At 32.7% G+C, this 24,783-nt stretch overlaps 1 protein-coding gene and 1 pseudogene across 2 annotated transcripts in view; one reads left to right on the top strand and one right to left on the bottom strand.

Moving 5' to 3' along the window:
* LOC147501430 (protein DETOXIFICATION 33-like) lies at window positions 1-3,859 on the top strand. Its single transcript, XM_086606489.1, has 8 exons — window positions 1-456; window positions 1,719-2,260; window positions 2,356-2,442; window positions 2,530-2,586; window positions 2,789-3,027; window positions 3,113-3,231; window positions 3,336-3,422; window positions 3,544-3,859. The coding sequence occupies exons 1-8, from the start codon at window positions 220-222 to the stop codon at window positions 3,622-3,624; spliced, it is 1,449 nt and encodes a 482-aa protein (XP_086462615.1). The 5' UTR covers window positions 1-219; the 3' UTR covers window positions 3,625-3,859.
* The window catches only part of LOC147501431 (uncharacterized), a 27,086-nt pseudogene continuing 5,539 nt past the window's right edge, over window positions 3,237-24,783 (bottom strand). Inside the window, exons 5-8 of the transcript XR_015221382.1 lie at window positions 20,773-20,892; window positions 5,990-6,048; window positions 3,536-3,604; window positions 3,237-3,409 (exon numbers count right to left, since the gene is read on the bottom strand). The product of XR_015221382.1 is annotated as an uncharacterized LOC147501431 (transcript). The remainder of the gene's footprint in view (window positions 3,410-3,535; window positions 3,605-5,989; window positions 6,049-20,772; window positions 20,893-24,783) is intronic.

Below are 24,783 nucleotides of genomic sequence, written 5' to 3' on the forward strand. Positions count from 1 at the left end.
TCGACTATTGGAGACAAAACTCATTAACAAATGCCAGTTATTTCACTTGGAGAATGCAGGACACAATGTTAGATACTCCCTAATATAAGTATTGTGGGATGTATATTTATATATACTGTATATTAGTCTTAGTTTATATTCCGTTAACTTACATTTTTCTATAAGAAGTTCTTGAATCACAGTATCACACCCACACAACGAATTTAGAAGAGAGCTTCTATGGCGGAATTAGAAAAGGAGCAGCAGACTTATACCTGTAGTAAGAAGTTCGCTGCTAAAGGCCGTGATGAAACAAAGAAGATGTGGCATATAGCTGGACCTGCAATACTAACTGGACTTGCGCAATTCTCCATTGGCTTTGTAACGACTGCATTTGTAGGGCGTGTAGGAGTAGTCGAGCTTGCTGCGCTATCGGTAGTTCAGAATGTCATTGAAGGGTTCTCTTATGGTGTCATGGTAAGTACATGCCATCAATGCTGTGGATGCATCTAAGTTTTGTTAGTTATCTTACCTGTTCGCTTTTATAATACAAGATGCAGAGTACGTAGTGTCTACGATGTAGTTGCGTTGCCAATTGCTATCTTTCTTTCTCCTCTTATTGTACATTTGTACTGATGGAACTTGTTTGAATTGGAATTACATATGCACTTAATTTACTTCTCAGTTTTCCAGCACCACCACCCTTCTAGGGCTCAATGTCCCTTTTCAAGTTTAGAATGATTCATATTACTTCCAAAATTCACCTCTCCAAAAGGCTTAAGATGAACATCCACATCCTGACCACTAGAAATCATCAAATTACATATACTTCAGGACTGTGATATGGTGAAGTATGTCTGACGGTCATGCAAAAGCAATGTGAAGAGGTGCACACGCAAGACCTGCACTCACAACTTGGTGTGGGCATAGCTGGGAGGGGAATCTAGTTGTCTCGATCATCATCAGAGACAATACAAAAGCACAGACCAGAAAATCTAATTTCTCTCAAGTGGGAGATGCATCCTGTATGCCTCACCATCAAGCGAAGTTTTTTTAATTTGTATAATCAGTAAAATATAAAATACTGATTCTTTGCCAATTAGTCATAACCTCTGGCAAACTGTTGGTCTTAATTAATCAGCATTCTTAATAGTATAAAGTTGTCCTTAAGCAAGGCCACTTTCATTGCATAAGCAATACGTTGTCAGTATGGGTACATGTATAATTGAGGTCAAGATCTTGTCGTTCGTTCCTGTATATGTGCTTCTGTGAAGAGTATTAAAAGTGCATTGAAAGATTAATACCTTGAAATTGTTTCATATGAGAACAGTAGATTCAACCTAGTTGCATCGAAATACAAGAATCTAGTTTTATTTTGATTTTACTTAAGCTCTACTTTTCACAATATCTATCCTCCATCAAGTACGTTCTTAATTAAACTTTGAAGTTTGAACATATAGTTTGAAGAAGAACTCTGTTTAGAGAATCCCCAATACATCTAAACAGCTGCAGTGCAAAAATTCTATAGCATTCTTGGGGGTATAACATTGTGATATATCCAAGTCAATCTGTAAGACTGTAACACTTAATGTAGCCTGTCATAGCATGTTGACCTACGGATTTCCAAAATTCATAAAAGCTCTTAGTTTATGCTAGAGGAAAAAAGTTGCAATTTACTTATGTAGAAAAAAAATCAGTCGTGTTTTTAGTGTAAAATACCCTGTATATTTCTGTAATAGCTAGGGATGGGAAGTGCTTTGGAGACACTGTGTGGGCAAGCAGTTGGCGCTGGACAATTAAACATGCTAGGAATCTATATGCAAAGGTCGTGCATCATAACTGGAGTCACTGCATTAATTCTGACTCCAACCTACGTGTTTGCAACCCCAGTACTCAAGCTTTTGCAGCAGAGCGCCAATGTATCAGACCTTGCTGGAACATATTCAATATGGATCATTCCTCAATTGTTTGCTTATGCTCTGAACTTCCCCATACAAAAGTTTTTGCAATCTCAAAGCAAAGTCTGGGTCACGACCATAATTTCCGGAGTGGCCTTGTTGTTTCATATATTATTGAACTGGGTTCTGGTGATAAAGTTTGGCCATGGTCTAGTTGGGGCTGCAATAGCGGGGAACGTCTCGTGGGCATTTGTGGTTGTGGCTCAAATTATCTATGTGGTTTCTGGGTGCTTTCCTGATGCATGGACTGGATTCTCCATGTTGGCATTCAAATCACTGATTGGGTTCGTAAAACTATCTCTTGCCTCCGCCACAATGCTATGGTTAGTACTATTCCATCTAGCTTGGACATCGAGATATGCATTTTAAGCTTTTACTTCATTCATATGGCTGACACAAGCTGGTGCAAAAATGACAGCTTGGACTTCTGGTATACCACAGCACTAATCCTTCTAGTGGGCTACTTAAAACATCCTGAAATTTCTGTAGATGCTGTTTCTATATGGTTAGTTTCTCCACCTTCAAGAACATGCCAAATTCGACCTGCTTCATTGCCCTTACTCTAATCCTATTTTCATTTCCTATATGGCAGCCTTAATTTGCAAGTATGGGCATTAACAATTTCTATGGGCTTCAGTGCAGCTGTGAGGTCACTTTTTCTCTTCTGTGCTCATTCAAGTCGATCATTAGTTTATTTAGATGACTACTATAACACTAGTTATTTCGGTTTTCTACTAAGTGGATCAATGGCTCTTCAACACTTGTATCGCCCATCTCTGGATCAAAGTGCTTTGTTAGTTGGTGTGCTATCTATCACTTACTCACGGTTATCATCCTTTCTATATATACAGCGTTCGAGTCTCCAATGAACTTGGAGCAGCAAGACCAAAAGCTGCAAAGTTCTCAATACTAGTGACTGTTTCGGCATCTGTCCTGGTTGGAATCCTTTTCATGGCCATAATTCTTGCCTCAAGAAGCGATTTCCCCAAAATGTTCACAGATAGGACTCTTGTCATAAAGGAGACATCCAAGCTCGGGTATTTACTGGCGGCCACAATTCTCCTCAACAGTATCCAACCCGTCCTTAATGGTAGGTATCAGTAGCACTGATTTTACTTTGATGGTAAAACGAAAAGCTAAAGTTTTTAACCTCAACACTAATTACCGATTGGCAGGTGTAGCGGTTGGTGCAGGTTGGCAATCGTTGGTTGCTTTTGTGAACATAGGGTGCTACTACCTCTTTGGGCTACCAATTAGTATTTTACTCGGTTACAAATTCAAGTTTGGTGTTCAAGTAAAAGATCAAACCTCACATATATTCAATATCTTCAAAACAAACCATATATAAGATCACAATGGTCGTTACACATTACTAATTCTGCAGTGTTCTCCATACAGGGTATTTGGTCAGGGATATTAGGAGGTTGCTTGTTGCAAACAGTTCTGTTGTTGTTCATCACTATCCGAACTAACTGGCAAAAAGAGGTGAGTCACAATCATCATTCTAACCTTAAAAGTTGAGAATTAAAAATGCTTCCATAGCTCCATTTAATTTTATAGCTAGTTAATGATATTATAGTCCCGTGTCGCGGATTTACCTGTGTAGGCTTTACAAGCTGAGGAGCGCGTCAGGACTTGGGGTGGTCCGTCTGAGCCTGAACCTGAACCTGCAAAAATCCTTCCATAGTGCACATTTTATTGAAACTGATGAAAGCTTCTTTTATGTTAATCTGTTAGTCCACCTAGACTACTTATGTACTAATTGTTCCAAATTCTCCAAATGTTCTCTATTCTTTATAGTTTTGTACAATTAAAAAAACACAACACTCACTTATTTGTGTTGTGCTTGTGAAGGATTCTTTTGTAACTATGAGAAAGTGCAGACTCATCTTAAGAAGGATCATCCTAAGATTGTTAAGGCCATCATGAATAGAAAGTAAGATTACTATATCTATTTTCTTAGGTTTGAATGTAGCATGGTCAATGTGTTATCTTAAGTATGTTAAGCTTGAAGTCTATTGTTATTGTTGTCTTTGTATTCCTCCTTTTAATGATTTACTTTTAGTGAGGTTTTGTAAGATTTAACTATTTGCAATATAACAGGTGGGGGTCTTCCTTAACCCCAGCTCCATTTTTTTTAAAAAAAAAACATAATATAACTGGTTTGCCAACTTTAGTGCTACAAGGTGTCCTCTTGAGTTATGCTATCCCAAAGTTTGTTGTCCAACTATCCAAAATAAATCACAACCGCTTATATAATACCTCGAGATTTATACACAAATGTCCGTGTGTATTTCAATGCAACCCGACGGTACACACTAAGTCTGGACAGCTAGGACACAATATTTTAGGACAGCAAAACCGGACTCTAATCTACTCTTGATTACATAAATCCTTTGTTGTAAACTTCAGAATAAAATACGATCAAGCCATAAAAAGGTCAAAACTTCAGGTTCAAATTTTTTGGGATTCCACAGACGACGCCAAAAGATGTAGGGGATTTTCTAAGTATCCTACGATCCTCCTTTGTGCTGTGTGATGAAGAACTTTGGGATTAATGATGGAAAAGGAACGAGATGATTGAATGATCAGGGTTGAACCGCCTTGAGGAGTTGAGGCTGCCTACGTATCTTCCTATCTGTTTAGAAGAATCAAACTCTATTGCACGTAGTTCCTAAGAGCGAATTCTTATTATTTATATAGGAGGAGTCCTAGGGTTAGGGTTAACCTCACCGCTTGTGAGTTTCCTTCCCTCTTTGAACTCTGCTTTCATATAAGGAATCATTTCCACGTCTGAATCTGGACCATATCTTATCAGAGATAAGTTTCCTTTTAGGTCATAATAACATGTTTTAAAACTCTTAGAGATATGTCATTTTGATTCCTTATTATCATAACTAATCCGATGGTTCTCATCTATATTAGTTTTGGATATCTATAGTCACATTGACTAGTCATGTTTTAAAACACTTTCCGATAAACCGAGATTACTTATTTATTTATGGTTTCATCTCATTTTGGATATCTATAGTTCCAGGTCATTTCCCGTCCACGTGTTATTTAGTTATTGATGGAAAATCCCCCTTACAGGTACCATCATAATCTCATCTTTCCATCTTTCCGTACATATATATGATTTTTCTATTTCATTTTTTGAATACGCTATTGTTAAACATAAGGCTAGGTGACTCAGGATCGCTCAAGGAAATTTTAATACATGAAGCATATACTCAGAAGCAGGCATTCGAGGAGGCATTTCATAACGTCGATTTTGCTGGGTTTTAATCGTATTTTTCCTCTAGGAGGAAATAGAAATAGGAATTCCAATCCCCCAGTGACTTTATTACCCTCTATAAGATCTCCACTATCAAATTCTTTCTTTTGGGTCCCACCTTCCCGATTTCCTCAAAATTGCCCTAAATGACATTTCTACAAGGAACACACTACTCAGAATCTCCTTCCCCAACCCTCGCTTATATCACCCAGAGCTCAGAATCACTTCAAATGAGGACTTAGACCATGTTATACCATTTTCTTTGACAAACAAACATCTTTTTTTACTGGATCCATTAGTTTTCTGTAAAAATCATTCTTTTTTGTATGTCAACATTTGCAACTCTACTTTATTCAAACTTACAGATTCTTGATTTTTAGTTTAGGATCTTCAAGAATTGGGTTGTAAATTTTTTTTTTTGTTTTGAGTTGCGAGGGGAAGGGGAAACCTAGAGTTAGTATCTTGCTAAGATGACATTACTCTTATTGTAAATTTGTAATGGGTTTTCTTTTTTAGATATTAATGAAATACCTCGTTTACCCTTCAGGAAAAATTAAAATAAAGTGACAATCTACTGATTTCCTTGGAGAGTCTTTATTTATTTTGATTAATACAAAATCAGTAAGTCTTAGCCCATTAATAGGTCACAAGCTACAAACTCAATCAATGACATTTTGTAAAATAATCACCACCAATAACGCTAATTATAAAGAATAGGAATATAGTGCACATTTCCCTCGAGATATACGAAAAGGAAACAAAACCAAAATGTCAATACCTTTTCTCAATGACCTCGTAACGCTCTTCCCTTTGGCTTCCTCCTATCAATTCCCCAACCTGAAATGTAAAAGCAAATCACTTAAATACTAATGGAATAAACAATCTCAATTATAAAACAGCTCTAGATGTTCAACTCAATCATAACATCCATATAATGTTTTGGTCAATCAACAGACTAGCATAAAATTATTATTTTTTAAATATATATAAAAAAAAAGGCCATTTTTGGTCTACTGAAAAGTACAATATTTCCCAAAGAAAGACATAAACTAACATACCTTGGGTACTAGTACATCCATATCAGCCATTGTTCCACACAACCATGTGCTTTGTCCATTTCATTTCAAAAATCTATAGTCAGCAGTTTTCTACAATTTCTTTAGGAGTCCCAATCAAGTTTATACCAACCAAACTTGCTGCTACTATATTGAATCCAACCTCGAATTTTACTATAAGTCCACACTACATTTTCAAAGAGTTTAATTATGCTTGAATAGCAAATTCCATATTGGCCAATCTTTCCTTTGTCTACAAAACACGTGGTTCATTTATTTTTCATCATTGTCCTTTGATGTTCCAATAGTTATACCATAGCTAAATATGTCATCCATGAAAAGTGATTTCCTATCCCACAATTCACCTGAACATGCATGGAATATTGAGATCGATCTCTTTATTTTCAAGTACTTGTGCCTCTCCATGGGCAACCATAGGCATTTCAGTGAATTTTAGATATTTGCACATTTTCATTATTTGTTTATAGAGCTCCAGCCATTACCTGACTATTATTTGGACAAGATGGTTCCTCATTTCTCCTCTCCTAAGAGCACGCTCTTTGGATCCTATAGGTCTACCACACTTTTAGCGTATAGTAGATTCATTTGCCGCTATATTTGGACCCCGTCCAAATGGAACATCAATTATGGCTAGCACATTCATGGTTACTTTTACCATATCATTAAATGCTTAGACATTTTTCTCTTCAACTGCTTGCAAGTATATCATTCTCCTTATCTCATATAGTCACATTCATTGTTTGGATCCTTAATGAGACAGAGGACGTGATCCAAGTTGCTTCACGTCGTTTCTTAGAGCAACCATTGCTTTTCTCTCCCTAACGACGGGAAGACTGTCTCATTAAATTGACAATTATGTAATACAGATTGTCTAAGTGAGTTTCTTCCTCCCAACGTTAGATATGATACACAATGTCTTTCTCATTTATGGGTATAATCTACCAGACATATATCCATAATACTTTTCTCCATTTATATATCCATACATTTTAACATAAAGCAAAATAAATTTGTAAAGATTGATACTAGTATAAGTATACTAAGAAAAATAAAACTTGAGATTCATAATAAGGAAATTCAAAATATTAACGACAATCAAAGCCTAGACTTTCCATGAAGAGAACATAATATTAACTGTAAACGTTCCATGAACTGGTAATAAAAATATAATTAACTAAATAAATCATTCGAAAGATGAAAGTTTGCTCATAAAACTTGCCCATTGCTATTTGGATCCTCTTACTAAACCTCAAGGAAATCATAACAATCCAAATGAGTACCATCATTAAAGTGGTCACTCTTCCAATTCTCTATCACATTTGTTTCCATTTTCCTAGAGGCTTTATACTTTTCAACCTCTTCTATAGGAGCTAGGCAGTATTTTGCCCAATGTCCATCATTACCACCACATCTGTAGCAAATATCATTGCTCTCATTTTGTTTGTTATGAGGATTTGAATCCCCTTTATGCAGTGGAGCTGTCCACTTGTTCCAATTACCCTTTTGTTGGTCATTAGTATTCCAATGATTCTTTTTTCTATTACCATTGCCATCTCCATAAGGATGATAACCTCAACCACCTCTCCCAGTATTTCTGTCTCTTCCACGCCCTCTCCCATGTCCTTTTCCACGCCCTCTACCACGACAACCACTAGCTCAAAAGCTGGCATTTGCTTCGGGAATTACCATTGACCTAGTTGGTCTGTAGTTGTGGTTCTTGATTAAAAGGTTACTATTTTTCTCCGCAACAAGGAGACATGTTATAAGATCAGAATATTTGGAAAATAGTCTCTCTCGATACTGTTGTTGCAGGAGCACATTCGAGGCATGAAAGGTAGAAATCGTTTTCTCTAACATCTGCTCATCAGTTACATTTTCACCATACAATTTCAACCGAGAAACTATATTAAACAAAGTAAAGTTGTATTCAGAAACCGTCTTATAGTCTTAGAACCTCAGGTTGAGCCATTCATTTTGAGCATTTGGTAGTATAACCATCTTATGGTGATCATACCTATCCTTCAGGGATTTCCAAAGACCTGTTGGGTCTTCCTCTATTAGGTACTCATTCTTTAAATTGTCACGAATATGATGACATAGGAATATTGAGCTGTGGCTTTTTCTTCAGGACTCATTTTATTTCCTTCTTTAATAGCATTGCCAAATTTTTTAGATTGTAAATGAATCTTAGCATCCAACTGCCATGATAAATAATTGTCACCTCTAATTGAAAAGCTTGAAAATATAGTTTAGTAAGGTTTGACATCTTTCAAGTAACTGTAACAGAATAAACAAGATTAAGGCATCAAATTTTCACGTTGGATCGAGATTTTGGGCCAGTATTTTAAGTCACATATATAACAACTACCAAATATCACTTATCGTAACAACTATTTATGTGGACTTAAAACGAATAATGTATGACTAAACAAAATATATGTGGGGTTTGTAGACCGGTTCTGGTTAACTAATTTTGGTCGGTCTGTAGGGGTTAGACCTGACCCACTTTGAATTATAGGGACCCAACCCCAAACAAAAATATAAAACCGGCCCAAAGAAACAAAAGACTTTTAATCCAGCCTGAGCCCAAGAATCTAAACAGATCTAGTGAATCTAAAATAAAACTAGGAGCACCAGATCGTGCTCTTGATTGTCTCCCTCACCAGTGAATCTGTTTCCACCACCAGCCACAATGAGTTCCACCCACCGACACTCCAAAACTAACCAAAATCACTAAGGGGAAAACCCAACCACTTTAAATTAATGCAAAAACTCTAATTCATAAATTTCAAAATCACTCCCAAACCATAGATCTCGACCTCCATTAACAACCCATTCAAGCTTCAACAGCCCCACTCGACAGTACCCACTCAACACAATACACCGCCACCTATTGGATTCAACCAAATCAACAGCCCCAACCACCATATCCAATTTAAACAAAACCCAAAACAAACATAAATAATAAACCCGACAGTTCAACAACCAATATTTAACCCGAATCTCAATTATGTATCTACGTAGCTTGATGGCAGTAAAAATCAAATGAGGTACATGCAAATCCATTAAGAAGAATTGTAAGAAAATAACAATATATTAACTCCATGACTTTAACGAGGTCTAAAACTATTTCTCTAAAGTTGTCTGTATTTATTTGTGATGATAATAAATCATAAGTATACTAATTATATTTGGCAAACACAACAACATAGCATATATATTCATGACAGGCTATAAATATCATGTTTCATCACTCGTCACGTTGAAATTTACACGTATACAAAATATCTACTCAGTTAATCACATACCATTAATCGTAAGTAAATCACATACCTTTAATCCAAAGCTAGAGACTATCGTGACTGATAACGTGTTAGAATTAAACCAACTTAGAGAGAACACCACACTAGTCTAAATAGATTGAATCATGGAGAGAATGAGATAGGGAGAAATTTTATTAATTGAGGTGTCACTGAATGGGAGGAGGTTATCTTTATATATAACTAAGTAACCTCCTTTTCAAAATAAAGGATTATTAGGATAAACACCAAGATACAAAGATTACCAGGATAAAAGATTACCAGGATAAACACATATGAGGAGGTGTCCCATATGGGCTCAATAGTGGGCATCCATATAGGCCTACGAATTTCATAACAGATATTGCCTATTAGCTATTTTAAACAATTATCACTTGAATATAAGGCCCATTAGCCATTTAAAACAATTATTACTTGAATATAAGGCACATTGGCCCATTAGCCCTTTAGAAACCAAGGTATAAAAGTTTAGATATTGAATATAATACCTATTCTAGAAAGGCCCAAGTCCCGCTCATTTAAAACCATCCATTTTGTAATTGTCTTCCTTAACTTTAGGTCTTCTTCTCAAACTTAGCAAGCCCCCATATTAGAAAGTAGAAATCCTAGATCTCTCTCTCTCCTCTTTCACAACAACAATGCCTCTCCTCGTTTTCATTTCTTCATAAGGTGAATCTCTCTCTCTTATAAAACAACCACGCCTCTCGACGAATCTGTATCGTGTCGGGTGTCGACACAACACGGAACACGCCACTGATATTGGCGTACCCATGCAACACAGCATTTCGACTGTGAACAAAAACAAATAAGTTTTTCAATTGTTTCTACCCCAATATCTAGGGGTGTGCAAAACAGTGTGAGTAAAATCAAAACCGGTTCAATTCGGTTTGTAAAAGCCCAAAACCGACTAGTATAGTTCAGTCCTCGATTTTCAAAATTTTAAACCGTTAAAAACCAACCCGGCCTGACTTAAAGTGTGTTTGTTCTTATGGAAACACTATGGAAAGGAAAGGAAAATAAGAGTGGTCCACCTTTTCTATAGTTTTTAAGGCGTTTGTTTACCCATGGAAAGGAAATGGGTTTTTCCATATGGAAACAAAATCATAGAAATGGAAAAGGTTTTGTGTCCTTAGCTAACCCCTCGAAAATTTTGTGGAAATGAAAGGAAAGGAAATAGATAGGTTAATACACCCATGACCCAACAATACAATTATTCCTTTCCATAGCTTTTGTAAACGGATTATTAAAAGCCCAAAACATACCATTTCAAATTATAGTTTCCATTCCGATTTTCAAAATTTTAAACCAATTTTAAACTTTCCAATGAGTTAAAATTTAACTGACTTAGTATGTTTTAATAAAAAATTTGTATTTGTAGCCATAGATCATATCAAGATCCAACGGTTGGATCTCAAAGTATAAAACATAACTAACCCTAAACATTTTCTCTCTCTCCTCTCTCAATTTCACTAGTCGTCCTCTATTTCTCTCCAACAATCCTCTCATTTTAACTCACTATTGAGTCTACTTCTCGTTCTCTCTATCTCATAAAATAAGAATTGGTTTTTTTTTGTCTCTCCCTCACTCTTATTTGTTTTCTTTGAACATTTTAATGGAGGAATTGTTGGTATGAAAGGAAATTTGAGTGGTTTATGTATCGATTAAGGTCTAAAATGGATGGATCTACCCTTTTTATTCGAAGACTTGATCTAAAAAACCAATTTTTCTTTAATTTAGTGTTTTTTTTTGTTTGAAATTAAGGCTCTTTTTTCCAACTGTTTTTAGATCTGAAAACCGATACACAACCCGAAATTTCGAATCGGTTTCGGATCGGTTGCTCACTTTGATTGGATTGGTTTGGTTTGCCATATTGTAGAACCAAGAACGTCGGTTCGATCGTCGGTTTTATGCAAAATCCAACCTGAACCGATCCGTGTACACTTCTACCAATATCACATCCGTTAAACTCAAGTTTAGTATTATTGTAGTTTTTTCTTCGTATTATTTTATTTATTTAATATTATTTTATTTTTTAGGAAGAAAACATAGGAGAGAATAGAAGAGAAGGCGCGCAACTTGTTGAGGGACTCGATCACTTTTCAATCCGCTTTCCATTTTTTCCCCTTAAATTTAGCAAGTTCAGTTTAATAATTCTAAAATAATAATTACTAATTAAAACCGGTTAACTTGCCTAACCATAGTTAAAAACTAGATTTTGGACCCGGGCATACGCCCGGGATCTATTAAATATTTTGTGTGCTGAAAAGGCTTTACAAAATGTCTCACACAAATTTTCGAATCAGAATATATTTTTATTGAAAATAAACCGAAATACGTTAATGAGCAGCGATTATGGTGCATAAGTACTTGGGAACTAAAGGATCAAATTGAGATAGCCTCTTCACTTTGTGGTTTAGGATATTAATCCATAGAATTATCTTAAACTTGATCTAGCTTATATAATAGTTTTCTTAGATTTATGGTGATTTAGCGGCAAATTTTCAAATCAGGATATATTTTTATTGAAAATAAACCGAAATACGTTAATAAGCAGCGATTATGGTGCATAAGTACTTGGAAACTAAGGGATCAAATTGAGATAGCCTCCTCACTTTGTGGTTTAGGATATTAATCTGTAATTTTAAAATATAATTATCTTAAACTCGATCTAGCTTGTATAATAGTTTTCTTAGATTTATGGTGATTTAGCGGCAAATTTTTGAATCAGAATATATTTTTATTGAAAATAAACCAAAATACGTTAATGAGTAGGGATTATGGTGCATAAGTACTTGGAAACTAAATGATCAAATTGAGATAGTCTCCTCACTTTGTGGTTTAGGATATTAATCCGTAATTTTAAAATAGAATTATCTTAAACTTGATCTAGCTTGTATAATAATTTTCTTAGATTTATGGTGATTTAGCGTCAAATTTTGGAATCAGAATATATTTTTATGAAAAATAAACCGAAATACGTTAATGAGCAGCGATTATGGTGTATAAATACTTGGAAACTAAGGGATCAAATTGAGATAGCCTCTTCACTTTGTGGTTTAGGATATTAATCCGTAATTTTTAAATAGAATTATCTTAAACTCGATCTAACTTGTATAATAGATTTCTGAGATTTATGGTGATTTAGCAGAAAATTTTCGAACCAGAATATATTTTTATTGAAAATAAACCGAAATACGTTAATGAGCAGCGATTATGGTGCATAAGTACTTGGAAACTAAGGGATCAAATTGAAATAGCCTCTTCACTTTGTGGTTTAGTATATTAATCCGTAATTTTCAAATGAAATTATCTTAAACTCGATCTAGCTTATATAATAGTTTTATTAGATTTATGGTGATTTAGCAGTAAATTATCACCGCTCGGCTTACGTACTAATGTGTACAAATCACTAACACAGATTGATTGTTTTCATATCCTCAAAGAATACACTGCTCCCACTTGAAAAAATTTATCACATGAACGTGTCCTATGAATGGGTGTCGTTATATTAAATTATTCTAAAAAATATTAGCAACTATGCATAGCTATGAGATATAAAAATTAAATTAATTACTTATTTAAATTTCTTGCACCACTCTCTATAAAAAAGAAGCATCAAACCTTGATAAAACTCATCGACTTCTTTTTATTGTTAGGTTTAACAATAGAAGTTTAATTGAAGTTTTGTGAGAATGCCTAATGTGGCGAAAATAATAATGAAGCTACTTGAATAGCAAGACATTTCCAATCACAATAAAAGAATTATGATAAACACTACTTAAAATGAAAAACTATATTTGTCGAGACATTTATTCCCCCTACATATAATACAAATATGTTTTAGGGTTATTAGTTCAATGCATTTGCATCAAATTTCTGATTTTTCATTAATTATTTTTTGAGATTAGTTTAATGTAGTATGTTGCAACCAATTTCCAATTTCTCATTAATTATTATTTGAGGTTAGTTCAATGCAGTTGCATCAAGTTTCCGATTTCCCGTTAATTATTATTTGAGGTTAGTTCACCGCAATTGCATCCACTTTATGATTTCCCGTTAGTTATTCATTAAGGTTAATTCAGTACAGTTACATCCAGTTTTCGATGTTTCATTAATTAGTATTTGAGATTAGTTCATTGCATTTGCATCTAGGTTCCAATCTCCTGTTAATTACTCTTTGAGGTTAGTTCAATACATTTGCATCCAGTTTCTGATTTCCCGTTAATTGTTTTTCTAGGTTAGTTCAATAGTTTACAATTTCTATACAGTTTGCATATATGTAAGAGTCTGTTTTTATAAACTCACTTTCGTTTTGGGTTCCTAATTACTCGTAATTACTAATGTGAGAAGGCTAAAAAAAATAGACATTTATGCTTTGAGGTCAGTGCGATGCAGTTACATCCGACTTTTGATTTCCAGTTAACTATTTTTTGAGGTTATTTCAATACATTTACATCCAATTTCTGATTTTCCGTTAGTTAATATCTGATTTTAGTTTAATGCAGTTGCATCCAGTTTTTGGTTTTTCATTAATTATTCTTTGATGTTAGTTCAATGCAGTTGCATCCAATTTCCGATTTTATGTTAATTGTTCTTTAAGGATAGTTCAATGCATTTGCATCAAGTTTTCGATTTCTCGTTAATTATTTTTTGAGGTTAGTTCAATGCAATTACATTAAATTTATAATTTTCCGTTAATTATTCATTTAGGTTAGTTCAGGGCAGTTTCATCCATTTTTTAATGTTTCGTTAATTAGTCTTTGAGATTAGTTCATTGCATTTGGATCTAGTTTCCGATTTCCCGTTAATAACTCTTTAAGGTTAGTTTAATACATCTACATCTAGTTTATGATTATTTATGCTTTGAGGTTAGTTCGATGCAATTATATCCAGTTTCTGATTTTCCGTAAATTATTCTTTTAGATCAATGCATTTCCATTTAGTTTCCGATTTCCCACCAATTATTCTATGAGGTTAGTTCAATGCAGTTGCATTCGGTTTTCGATTTTCTGTTAATTATTTATTGAGTTTAGTTTAATGCATTTGCATCCAGTTTCCGGTTTTCCATTAATTATTATCTGAGATTTGTTTGATGTATTTGCATACCGTTTCTGATTTCCCATTAAATATTTTTCAAGAATTTGCATCCAATTTCTAATTTTCCGTTATTTATTATCTGACGTTAGTTTAATGCAATTTTTAGTTAATTACTTTTTGCATCCAGTTTCCGATTTCTAGTTAATTACTTTTTGAGTTTAATTTATTACATTTGCATGAAGTTTCCGATTTCCCGTTAATTACATACTCTTAACTTTGAGCTCAGTTATGTATTTGAATCCAGTTTCTGATTTTATTTTAATTATCCAATGTAGTGTGTAATACCAACTTCTACTAATCCATCTGCAGTGTCCTTGCAAACATGACATAAAATGTAAATTATGCTTGATTTACTATGTGGGATCATCAAAGATTATCCAGTTTCCGATTTTCTATTAATTATTCTTTAAATTATGCATGACTCACTATGTGAAATCTTCAAAGATTATCTACGAACGGATATTATTATATTAATTATTCTTAAAAATATTTTCAAATATGTAGAACTATTATATATTAATATTATATTTATCACTCAACCAAATTTCTTATAACGTGAAAACCTCACTCTCTATTAAAAAAAAAGAACTCGATCACCTTTGATAAAACCCTTCAACTTTATTTTGTTGTTTAATAAAAGAAGTTTGATTGAAATTTTGTGAGGTTGCCTAATAAGGTGAAGTTCATATATATTGAAGCTACTTGAATAGCAAGGAGTTCCTAATCATACGGAAAGAGACAAGATAAACACAATTTTAAATGCAAAACTATACTTATCGAGACATTCCCACAACATATAACCCAACTATATTTTGAGATTAGTTTAATGCATTTGTATCCAGTTTCTGATTTCTCGATATTTATATTTTGAGGTTAGTTCAATGCAGTTGCATCCAATTTTCAATTCCCGTTATTTAATTTTTAAGAGCAGTTCAATGCAGTTGCATCCAGTTTCTGATTTGTCGTTAATTATTCTTTCCAGTTAGTTCAATACATTTGCATCCAATTTCTAATTTCATGTTAATTGTTCTTTGAGGTCAGTTCAATGCATTTGCATCCAGTTTCTAATTTCCCGCTAATTATTCTGTGAGATTAGTTTAATGCATTTGCATCCAGTTTCCGATTTCTCGTTTATTATTTGATAAAGTTGCATTTGCATCTAGTTTCTGATTTCCCATTAATTATTGTGTGAGGTTAGTTCAATGAATTTGCATCCAGTTTCCGATTTTCTATTAATAATTTCTTGAGGTTAGTTCAATGCATTTGCATCCAATTTATTTTTTTATATTAGTTCAATGCAGTTGCATCCGGTTTTCGATTTCCCGTTAATTAATTTTTAAGATTAGTTCCACGCATTTGCATCATGTTTCCAATTTATAATTAATTTTTCTTTGAGGTTAGTTCAATGCAATTGCATCCAGTTTCCGATTTCCCAATAATTTAATATTTGAGGGTTAGCTCAATGCATTTGCATCAAGTTTCTGATTTTCCGATAATTATTTTTTTTATGTTAGTTTGATGTATTGGCATCCAAGTTTTGATTTTTCGTTAATTATTTTTTGAGGTTAGTTTAATGCAGTTGTATCCATATTCAAATTTTCTATTAATTACTTTTTAAGATTAGTTTAATATTTACATTTGCATCCAGTTTCTGATTTCTTGTTAAATATTATTTGAGGTTAATTCGATGCTTTTGCATCCAGTTTTCGGTTCTCTATTAGTTATTTTTTTATGTTAGTTTCATTCAGTATTATATATATATATATAAATATTTGTCATTATTATTTTGCCGTTATTTTTTTTTTATTTTCTATTATATATTTTTGCAATGTTTTTTTTTTTTTGTATAATTGTTTTTAACTATGTTTTGAGGCCGTGTTAAGGATATATTCAAAATAAGTCGGTGTTTTATTATAGATACTAAAGTTGTATGATTTGTAATAGGGAATTAGTTTCTACAAATCACCTATTTTTTAGCAATTTTTTTTACTTGATCAAATATATAAGAATTTGAACACTAAAAGTGTTTGATTTGTAGTAGGAAATTACCTTTTACAAATCACCTATTTTTTAGCAATTTTTTTTTATTTGATCAAATATATAAGAATTAGAAATATACTCAAACTCTCCAAATATATGAATTATAAATACACTCAAACTCTCCGAGGATGTACAATGTACATGGGATTGTAGGATATTAGAAAAAACTATCTTTCATATTAGAGTGCCACATAGGAGAGAGAGAAAAATTAACTCTCATATTAGAGTGCCACATAGGAGAGAAAAAAAAACTAACTCTCATATTAGAGTGTCACATAGGAGAGAAAAAATTCTCCATTAAAAGTCTCCGATTTTTTATTTCCCGTTAATTATCCTTTGAGATTATTTCAATACATTTGCATTTAGTTTCTGATTTCCCACCAATTATTCTATGAGGTTAGTTCAATGCAGTTGCATTCGGTTTTTGATTTTCTGTTAATTATTTTTTGAGTTTAGTTTAATGCATTTGCATCCAGTTTTTGGTTTCCCATTAATTAATTATCTGAAGTTTGTTTGATGTATTTGCATACCGTTTCCGATTTCACGTTAAATATTTTTCAAGGATTTGCATCCAATTTATAATTTTCTGTTAGTTATTATCTGACGTTAGTTTAATGCAATTGCATCTAGTTTCCGATTTCTAGTTAATTACTTTTTGAGTTTAGTTTATTGCATTTGCATAAAATTTCCGATTTCTCGTTAATTACTTTTTGAGCTCAGTTATGTATTTGAATCCAGTTTTTGATTTTCTTTTAATTATCCAATGTGGTGTGTAATACCAACTTCTACTGATCCATCTGTAGTGTCATTGCAAACATGACATAAAAAATAAATTATGTTTGATTTACTATGTGGGATCATCGAAGATTATCCAGTTCCTGATTTCCCATTAATTATTCTTTAAATTATGCATGACTCACTATGTGGAATCTTCAAAGATTATCAACGAACGGGTGTTGTTATATTAATTATTCTTAAAAATATTTGCAAATATGCAGAACTATTATATATTAATATTATATTGATCACTCAACCAAATTTCTTATAACGTGAAAACCTCACTCTCGATTAAAAAAAAATAACTCACCTTTGATAAAACCCTTCAACTTTATTTTTGTGTTTAATAATAGAAGTTTGATTGAAGTTTTGTAAGATTGCTTAATAAGGTGAAGTTCATATATATTGAAGCTACTTGAATAGCAAGGAGTTCCCAATTATACGGAAAGAGATAAGATAAACATCATTTTAAATACAAAAGTATACTTATCGAGATATTCCCACAACATATAACCCAACTATGTTTTGAAGCCGGTTAGTTCAATGCATTTGCTTCTAGTTTCTAATTTTTCGTTGTTTATATTTTGAGGTTAGTTTAATGCAGTTGCATCCAATTTCCAATTCCCATTATTTATTTTTTGATATCAGTTCTATGCAGTTGCATCCAGTTAGTTTATGACTTCTCGTTGATTATTCTTTTCGGGTAGTTCAATACATTTGCATCTAATTTCCAATTTCCTGTTAATTGTTCTTTGAGGTAAGTTCAATGCATTTGCATCTAATTTCTTATTTCCCGTTAATTATTCTGTGAGATTAGTTTAATGCATTTGCATCCATTTTTCGATTTCTCATTTATTATTTGACAAAGTTGCATTTGCATCTAGTCTCCGATTTCTCGTTAATTATTGTTTGAGGTTAGTTCAATGAATTTGCATCTAGTTTTCGATTTACCGTTAATAATTTCTTGAGGTTAGTTTAATATATTTGCATCCAGTTTATTTTTTGAGATTAGTTCAGTGCAATTGCATCCGATTTTCGATTTCCCGTTAATTATTTTTTAAAATTAGTTCCACGCATTTGCATCATGTTTCCAATTTATAATTAATTTTTCTTTGAAGTTAGTTCAATGCAGTTGCATCTAGTTTTAGATTTCCCGTTAATTTAATCTTTGAGTGTTAGCTCAATGCATTTCCATCCAGTTTCTGATTTTCCGACAATTATTTTTTTATGTTAGTTTGATGTATTTGTATCCAAATTTTGATTTTCCGTTAATTATTCTTTGATGTTAGTTTAATGCAGTTGTATCCATATTCCAATTTTCTATTAATTAATTTTTAAGATTAGTTTAATGCTTGCATTTGCATCCAGTTTCTGATTTCTTGTTAAATATTATTTGACGTTAATTCGATGCATTTGCATCCAGTTTTTGGTTCACCATTAATTGTTTTTTGACGTTAGTTTCATTCAGTATTATATATTTTTTAAAATATTTGTCATTATTGCTTTGCCATTATTTTTTATTTTTTTTTCCATTTTCTATTATATATTTTGTGAGGTCGTGTTAAGGATATATTCAAAATAAGTTGGTGTTTTCTCATAGACACTAAAATTGTATGATTTGTAATAGAGAATTAGTTTCTACAAATCACGTATTTTTTAGCAATTTTTTTTTTATTTGATCAAATATATAAGAATTGGAACACTAAAAGTGTTTGATTCGTAGGAGAAAATTACCTTTTACAAATCACCTATTTTTTAGCCATTTTTTTATTTGATAAAATATATAAGAATTGGAAATACACTCAAGCTCTCCAAATATAAGAATTATAAATACACTCAAACTCTCTAAAGAGGTTCCATGTATATAAGATTGTAGATTATTAGAAAAGACTATTTTTCATATTAGAGTGCCACATAAGAAATAGAAAAAACTAACTCTCATATTAGAGTGTCACATAGGAGAGAGAAAATCTTTCATTAGAAGTCTCTGCTTTAGTATATAGATAGTAGATGAGCAACTAGTTTTGACAAATGTCATCATCCTATTTGTCCCACAAGCCCATATAAAATAAGTGCCCACATATAAAATTTAATATTTATACTTCATATATGAAACTAGAAATTGGTATTCTAGTAGGTTGCATTAGGGGTGTAAAACGGGTCAGGCCAGGACGTCCCGGCCTGGCCCTTAAACCATGAAGCCCATATAACTTGAGGGTCGAGCCCTCTCATGTAGTGAGGGGCGGGCCTATGAGGGCCAATGCTAAAATTGTGAAGCCCTGACCCGTACTTCAGCCCTCTCTTTAGAGAAATGAGGGTCGGGCTAGAAGGACAGATTTGATTAACTTTTTATTTACAGCATAATCTTGCTAAATTAGTTACCAAAAAAAATCTTGCTAAATTGATACACGATAAATTAATTATCATGTTTAAATAATAGATTTTCTCAATCTTGACTTTGGTTAATGTACTTAATTAATAATTTGGCTAAAATTTGTAAGATAATAAAATCTTAGGTTTTATGTGACGATGTATTCTATAAATCAATAAAAAATGTATATGAGACCAAAAATATAATGTGCTGTTGTAGGTTGTAGAATAACTTGTGTTTAATTAGTTGAAATTGATTAAAAACTTCGTTATCATATACCAAGGATCATATCACATCACTCTGATTTATATTTTATTCTTACTTATACATGGGGAGAAGTGACTCGGGTTCATATCTTGACAATAGAACAATTTGTTATTTTGAACTAGATTTTTCATATAACATTAGAAGAGCCTACACAAAACACTAACTTATGTAAAACATATTTTTCATTTTGCTATTTATACAATTACATATTTTTTAACAAAATATAAATAAAATTACATAGAAAAATTGTGAAAGCTTTAATGCGGGCCTTTGAGGGTTGGGCTGAGGGCTGCCCTCATGTTTTCACATCTAGGCACTTACCCTCCCCTCAAAACGTGAAGGCCAGGCTGGCTAGCCCTCAAATTGCATGAGAGCTTAAATTTGGAAGCTTTTTCAACCCATGGGCCTAGGTTGAATTAATGCTTCCCGCTAGTAAAAGCCAGGTAAGGTACATAAGCAATTTCAAAATCAAAGACAAAAATTGTGGCAATTATGTATTCACTCGGAAATACAAGTATGTATCCACTGAAATATTAGTTCCACCTGGCAGAAATATAAAGTTCCACTACGGCTAAGTGCATCAATTTATCAAGGACAATATTTAACTTCTCACATGCTGTCTTCTTCACTCACTTGGCGTTCTTGCTGTAATCACTGGTGTATTTGAAACAGCCTCTACTAGGATGGGTATTAATCCATTTTTGCTGCAATTTTGCTAATGCTTAGTTTGCTTCTGGCCAGTAAAAAACCACATGTCAATATAAGTGTGTATTAAATGGTAAAATCAATAGAATTCAGATATGAATGTTCATTGTCTTATATTTGTGTATTTGGTTGAATTTACATATGATGGATGTATGTAAAAGATTCAAATTTGTCACAAGTTCAAAATAATGTACAAAATTCTGAAAATACAAGCGAAACAACTCTATAATTTTTTTTTTTTTTATATAAAAAAAAAAAAAGAAGTACGTCTGGTTAATATTTCGAGAAAATTCAGTAACTTTTAAACTACAACACCCACCTCTCCTTGGCCGCCATACACAGTGATATTTTGGTAAATATAACGTACCGATTTTAAGTGATGCTAGTGGAATCGGTCTTATTGTGAGCTTGGTCATTAAAATGATTTAAATTCGAGTATTGGTTAGTGAATTTGTGCAGCTCCTTGATATTGTTTACTGGACCAAAATAAGTTTGACGTGTGCCTTGCATATTTAGTTGATTAATACATAGGTTGAGGCGGCCAAATTTAAGATTTTAATGTTATTTAGGATTTGCTTGTGTTTAGTGTTTTGTCAATCCTAAAACACTTGCAGTTAGATTGTGATATGATCCAAATTTTATTGTGCATGCCAGAATTTTTAAGGATTGAGCAATTGTTTCATTATTAAGAGCATTTCTAGGTAGTGGTAGTATCACCTGCATGTTTGAGGCCGAAATTTGAGGCAAATAACAATCGCAAATTTAGAATAGAGGACCTTGCCTGCGACATTGATCTTGTTCTTGACATTACATTCTAGGTTAAAAAAAAAAAAAAAAAAAAAAAAAAAAAAAAAAGTCAAAAAAAGAACTCATGCGAGAATAGGAGTGGTGCACAACATTACCACTGTCGCACCGCATCCCCATCCGAAATCATAAATTTGCATCCTTGGATGCGGCTAGACATGTGATAACTTCACATTTACCTCCACCTAGAGATGGTTTTTCGCGAAATTCCGAATTGTGGAGGCAAATGTGCAGGTGATACTTTCACCTAGAGATGCTCTAAGAACATATAAATTAGGGAAGTACTACCAATTCAATTAGTTCTATAACAATAAATAACAATTAATAGGATTTAATTTATCATTGTTATTTAATTTTATGGATGCAATTTACTATCTGTGAACTTGGATGCACTATATACTAACTTTACTAGTCTTTCTAGCACGCGCAATACAATACGCTTGTTTCTTTCGCACTTTTTTTGGTGCTCATTGTATTTTGTATTGAGATTCAAAACCTAAATATTGCTTAGACAAAAAATATATATATATATATATATATATATATATATATATATATATATATATATATATATATATATATATATATATATATATATATGATTTTTGTCTAAGCAATACTTAGGTTTTGAATCTCAATACAAAATACAATGAGCACCAAAAAAAGTGCGAAAGAAACAAGCGTATTGTATTGCGCGTGCTAGAAAGACTAGTAATATATATATATATATATATTTGGATATGCATGCTTAATTTTAGCTACATATCCAAACCCGAAACCAATATGGTTAGTAATCTGAATCCAAATTCGTCACAGGTTTGAAACAATGTACAAAATGCCAGAATACAAATGAAACTCTGTCATTTTTTTTAGAAAAAAGAAGTAAGTTTGATCAATATTTTGAGAATATTAGGTAACTTTTAAACTACAACACCAACCTCCTCGCCCCTAAAAGTTTAGAAAAATATATTATATCAGGTGTGTTCTTAAAATGAGCATAGTCGTTAAGTCTTGACAAGACTAGTGTTGAAGAAGGTTTATTGATGCATGTGGCTTGCATTAACATTTCAAGAAAGATTGTTGATTGGTTTTCACTTCAAGGTGTAATAGGGTCAAGATAAAAATTGTTTTTGTTGTAATTATATTTGATGAATTGTTTAATCATATATATTTGTAAATTTTTGTAATGAAAATGACTTTGGTTTATTTTAACAAATTTATTAGTTTCACATTATTGGAATAATTAAACAATGATAGGTTTTGAAAGTTAGGAGTGTTTCACACTTTGAAAATCGAAGAGTCGGGAACAAATATTGTTTTCCAATTTTGTCAAAATTCGGGGTGTGACAAGTTGAGACTCAAAGTTTGAGACTAGCCACATACCTAAATATTTTGGGACTTAGCTATTGTTTTTTTCTTTCATGTAGTATCACTTATAATGGGTGAATTTTGGCAATATTTGTTGTGAGACATAAAATGAAACAAATGTGGCAAGGTATATATATTTTTATTTTATTTTTTTTAAAAAAAAGGCGACTCTTCGTGGCGAAACATTGTTATCAACACATATCCTGTATATTTATTTATTTATTTTTTATTGGCAAACCTGTTTTAAATGAGATTTGTAACTCAATGATATTGGCGGAGGTTTAAGCCCCACACCTCCGATATCATTACCCAAATGTTTTACCAGCTTTGCTAGTTTGCACTTGCATCTAATTTTAATTTTTGATTACTTAACTTATGTCGAGGAAACAAACCCAAATTCAATATAATGGTCTTAAAGAATGTATTTAACTGTTATTATTTGTTTACGTTTTGGAACACCTTTTTGCTTTTATTTTCCATTTACTTAATATTATTTTTTGACGTGACTTTTAAACATATATTAAAAATGATCAACTATTAGAACTATGACCATTTTAAAATTGTATATTGTTATTATTATTTTTTTTGGTTATACATAGCTTTATGTTTTAATTAAAGAAAATTATTAAAAAAAAAAAAAACTATTCATAAATTGGGGCAAATCACAATTCACAAAACGCTTTTAAAGAACAAAATAAGTTTGTGGGCATACCATTATTTGCTGCCCACAATACCTCATGTCCTGATTGATGGAGAGGCTGCCCAGGAAAACTATTTACCTGCCCAAAAACACTGTTTATTTGGCCCACAAAGTGGTTGGACCAATGAGAAGTTGTTGTTTGTGGACAAGTCTGTCTACAAATTCGCTCTTTTTAAAGAACTCTAAATGTTCGGGCAAATTTGGGGTTTTGGGCGTGAGATGTGGGACAGCTACACACCATTTGTCTGGTTTCTTTCTAGAAGAACTTCCTAACAAAACGTTTTTTTTTATGGTGGGCCTGTGGTGGCATGCAGTGGCGGAGCCAGGAAATTCATCCAGGTAAGGCACCACAGAATGTGACTACTAACGATAAATTCCTAATACAATTATGGGTACATTGCAATAGTTTTTTTAATATTAGAAATTTATCGTCACTGCTTGTTATGTTAAAGTTTAAAGCAGCTATTCACTGCTTGTTATGTTATTCATGAGTCATGACAAATCCACAACTCTCAAATTACTTTTCAGTTTTCAGTTATGGAATGCAACTCTGTGCTCAGCAAAAAAGTTAAAAGAAGACATCCTAATAGTAATAGGCTAATAACAATCTCAGATGGTTTGTTATGAAATATTCAACACATGTAAGATGTCATATACATTAATGATCTGAGCTTTCCAAAACAGTTGGACAAAGAGTTCGTCTCATAAGGATCATATAAGACCATAGTCCATAATCACATCATTACACATGAGTACATGTCGAGAGGGAGGAGTCACCTTGAATTTTCACTTAGAGACATTATAAGGTTTTGGTTAGTTAAAACTGGGGATAGCTAACACAATGCTTCATGAAATAAGTCAAATAACCAAAGAGTAATTTTTCAACTGTTGACCAAAACCGGCTTTAAGCCTTTTCCGTACCAAGGTGTGTGTGTGTATGAAATTGACTGTTTGGTCATGAATCTAATAAGATGAGGTAGTCAGTAATTGTCTCATACTTTTAACATCCAATAAAAGCTACTTCAAGAGCCACTTGTATGGCTACAA

Source organism: Coptis chinensis, chromosome 4 (assembly GCF_015680905.1).
Source record: "Coptis chinensis isolate HL-2020 chromosome 4, ASM1568090v1, whole genome shotgun sequence".
Classification (NCBI taxonomy): domain Eukaryota; kingdom Viridiplantae; phylum Streptophyta; class Magnoliopsida; order Ranunculales; family Ranunculaceae; genus Coptis; species Coptis chinensis.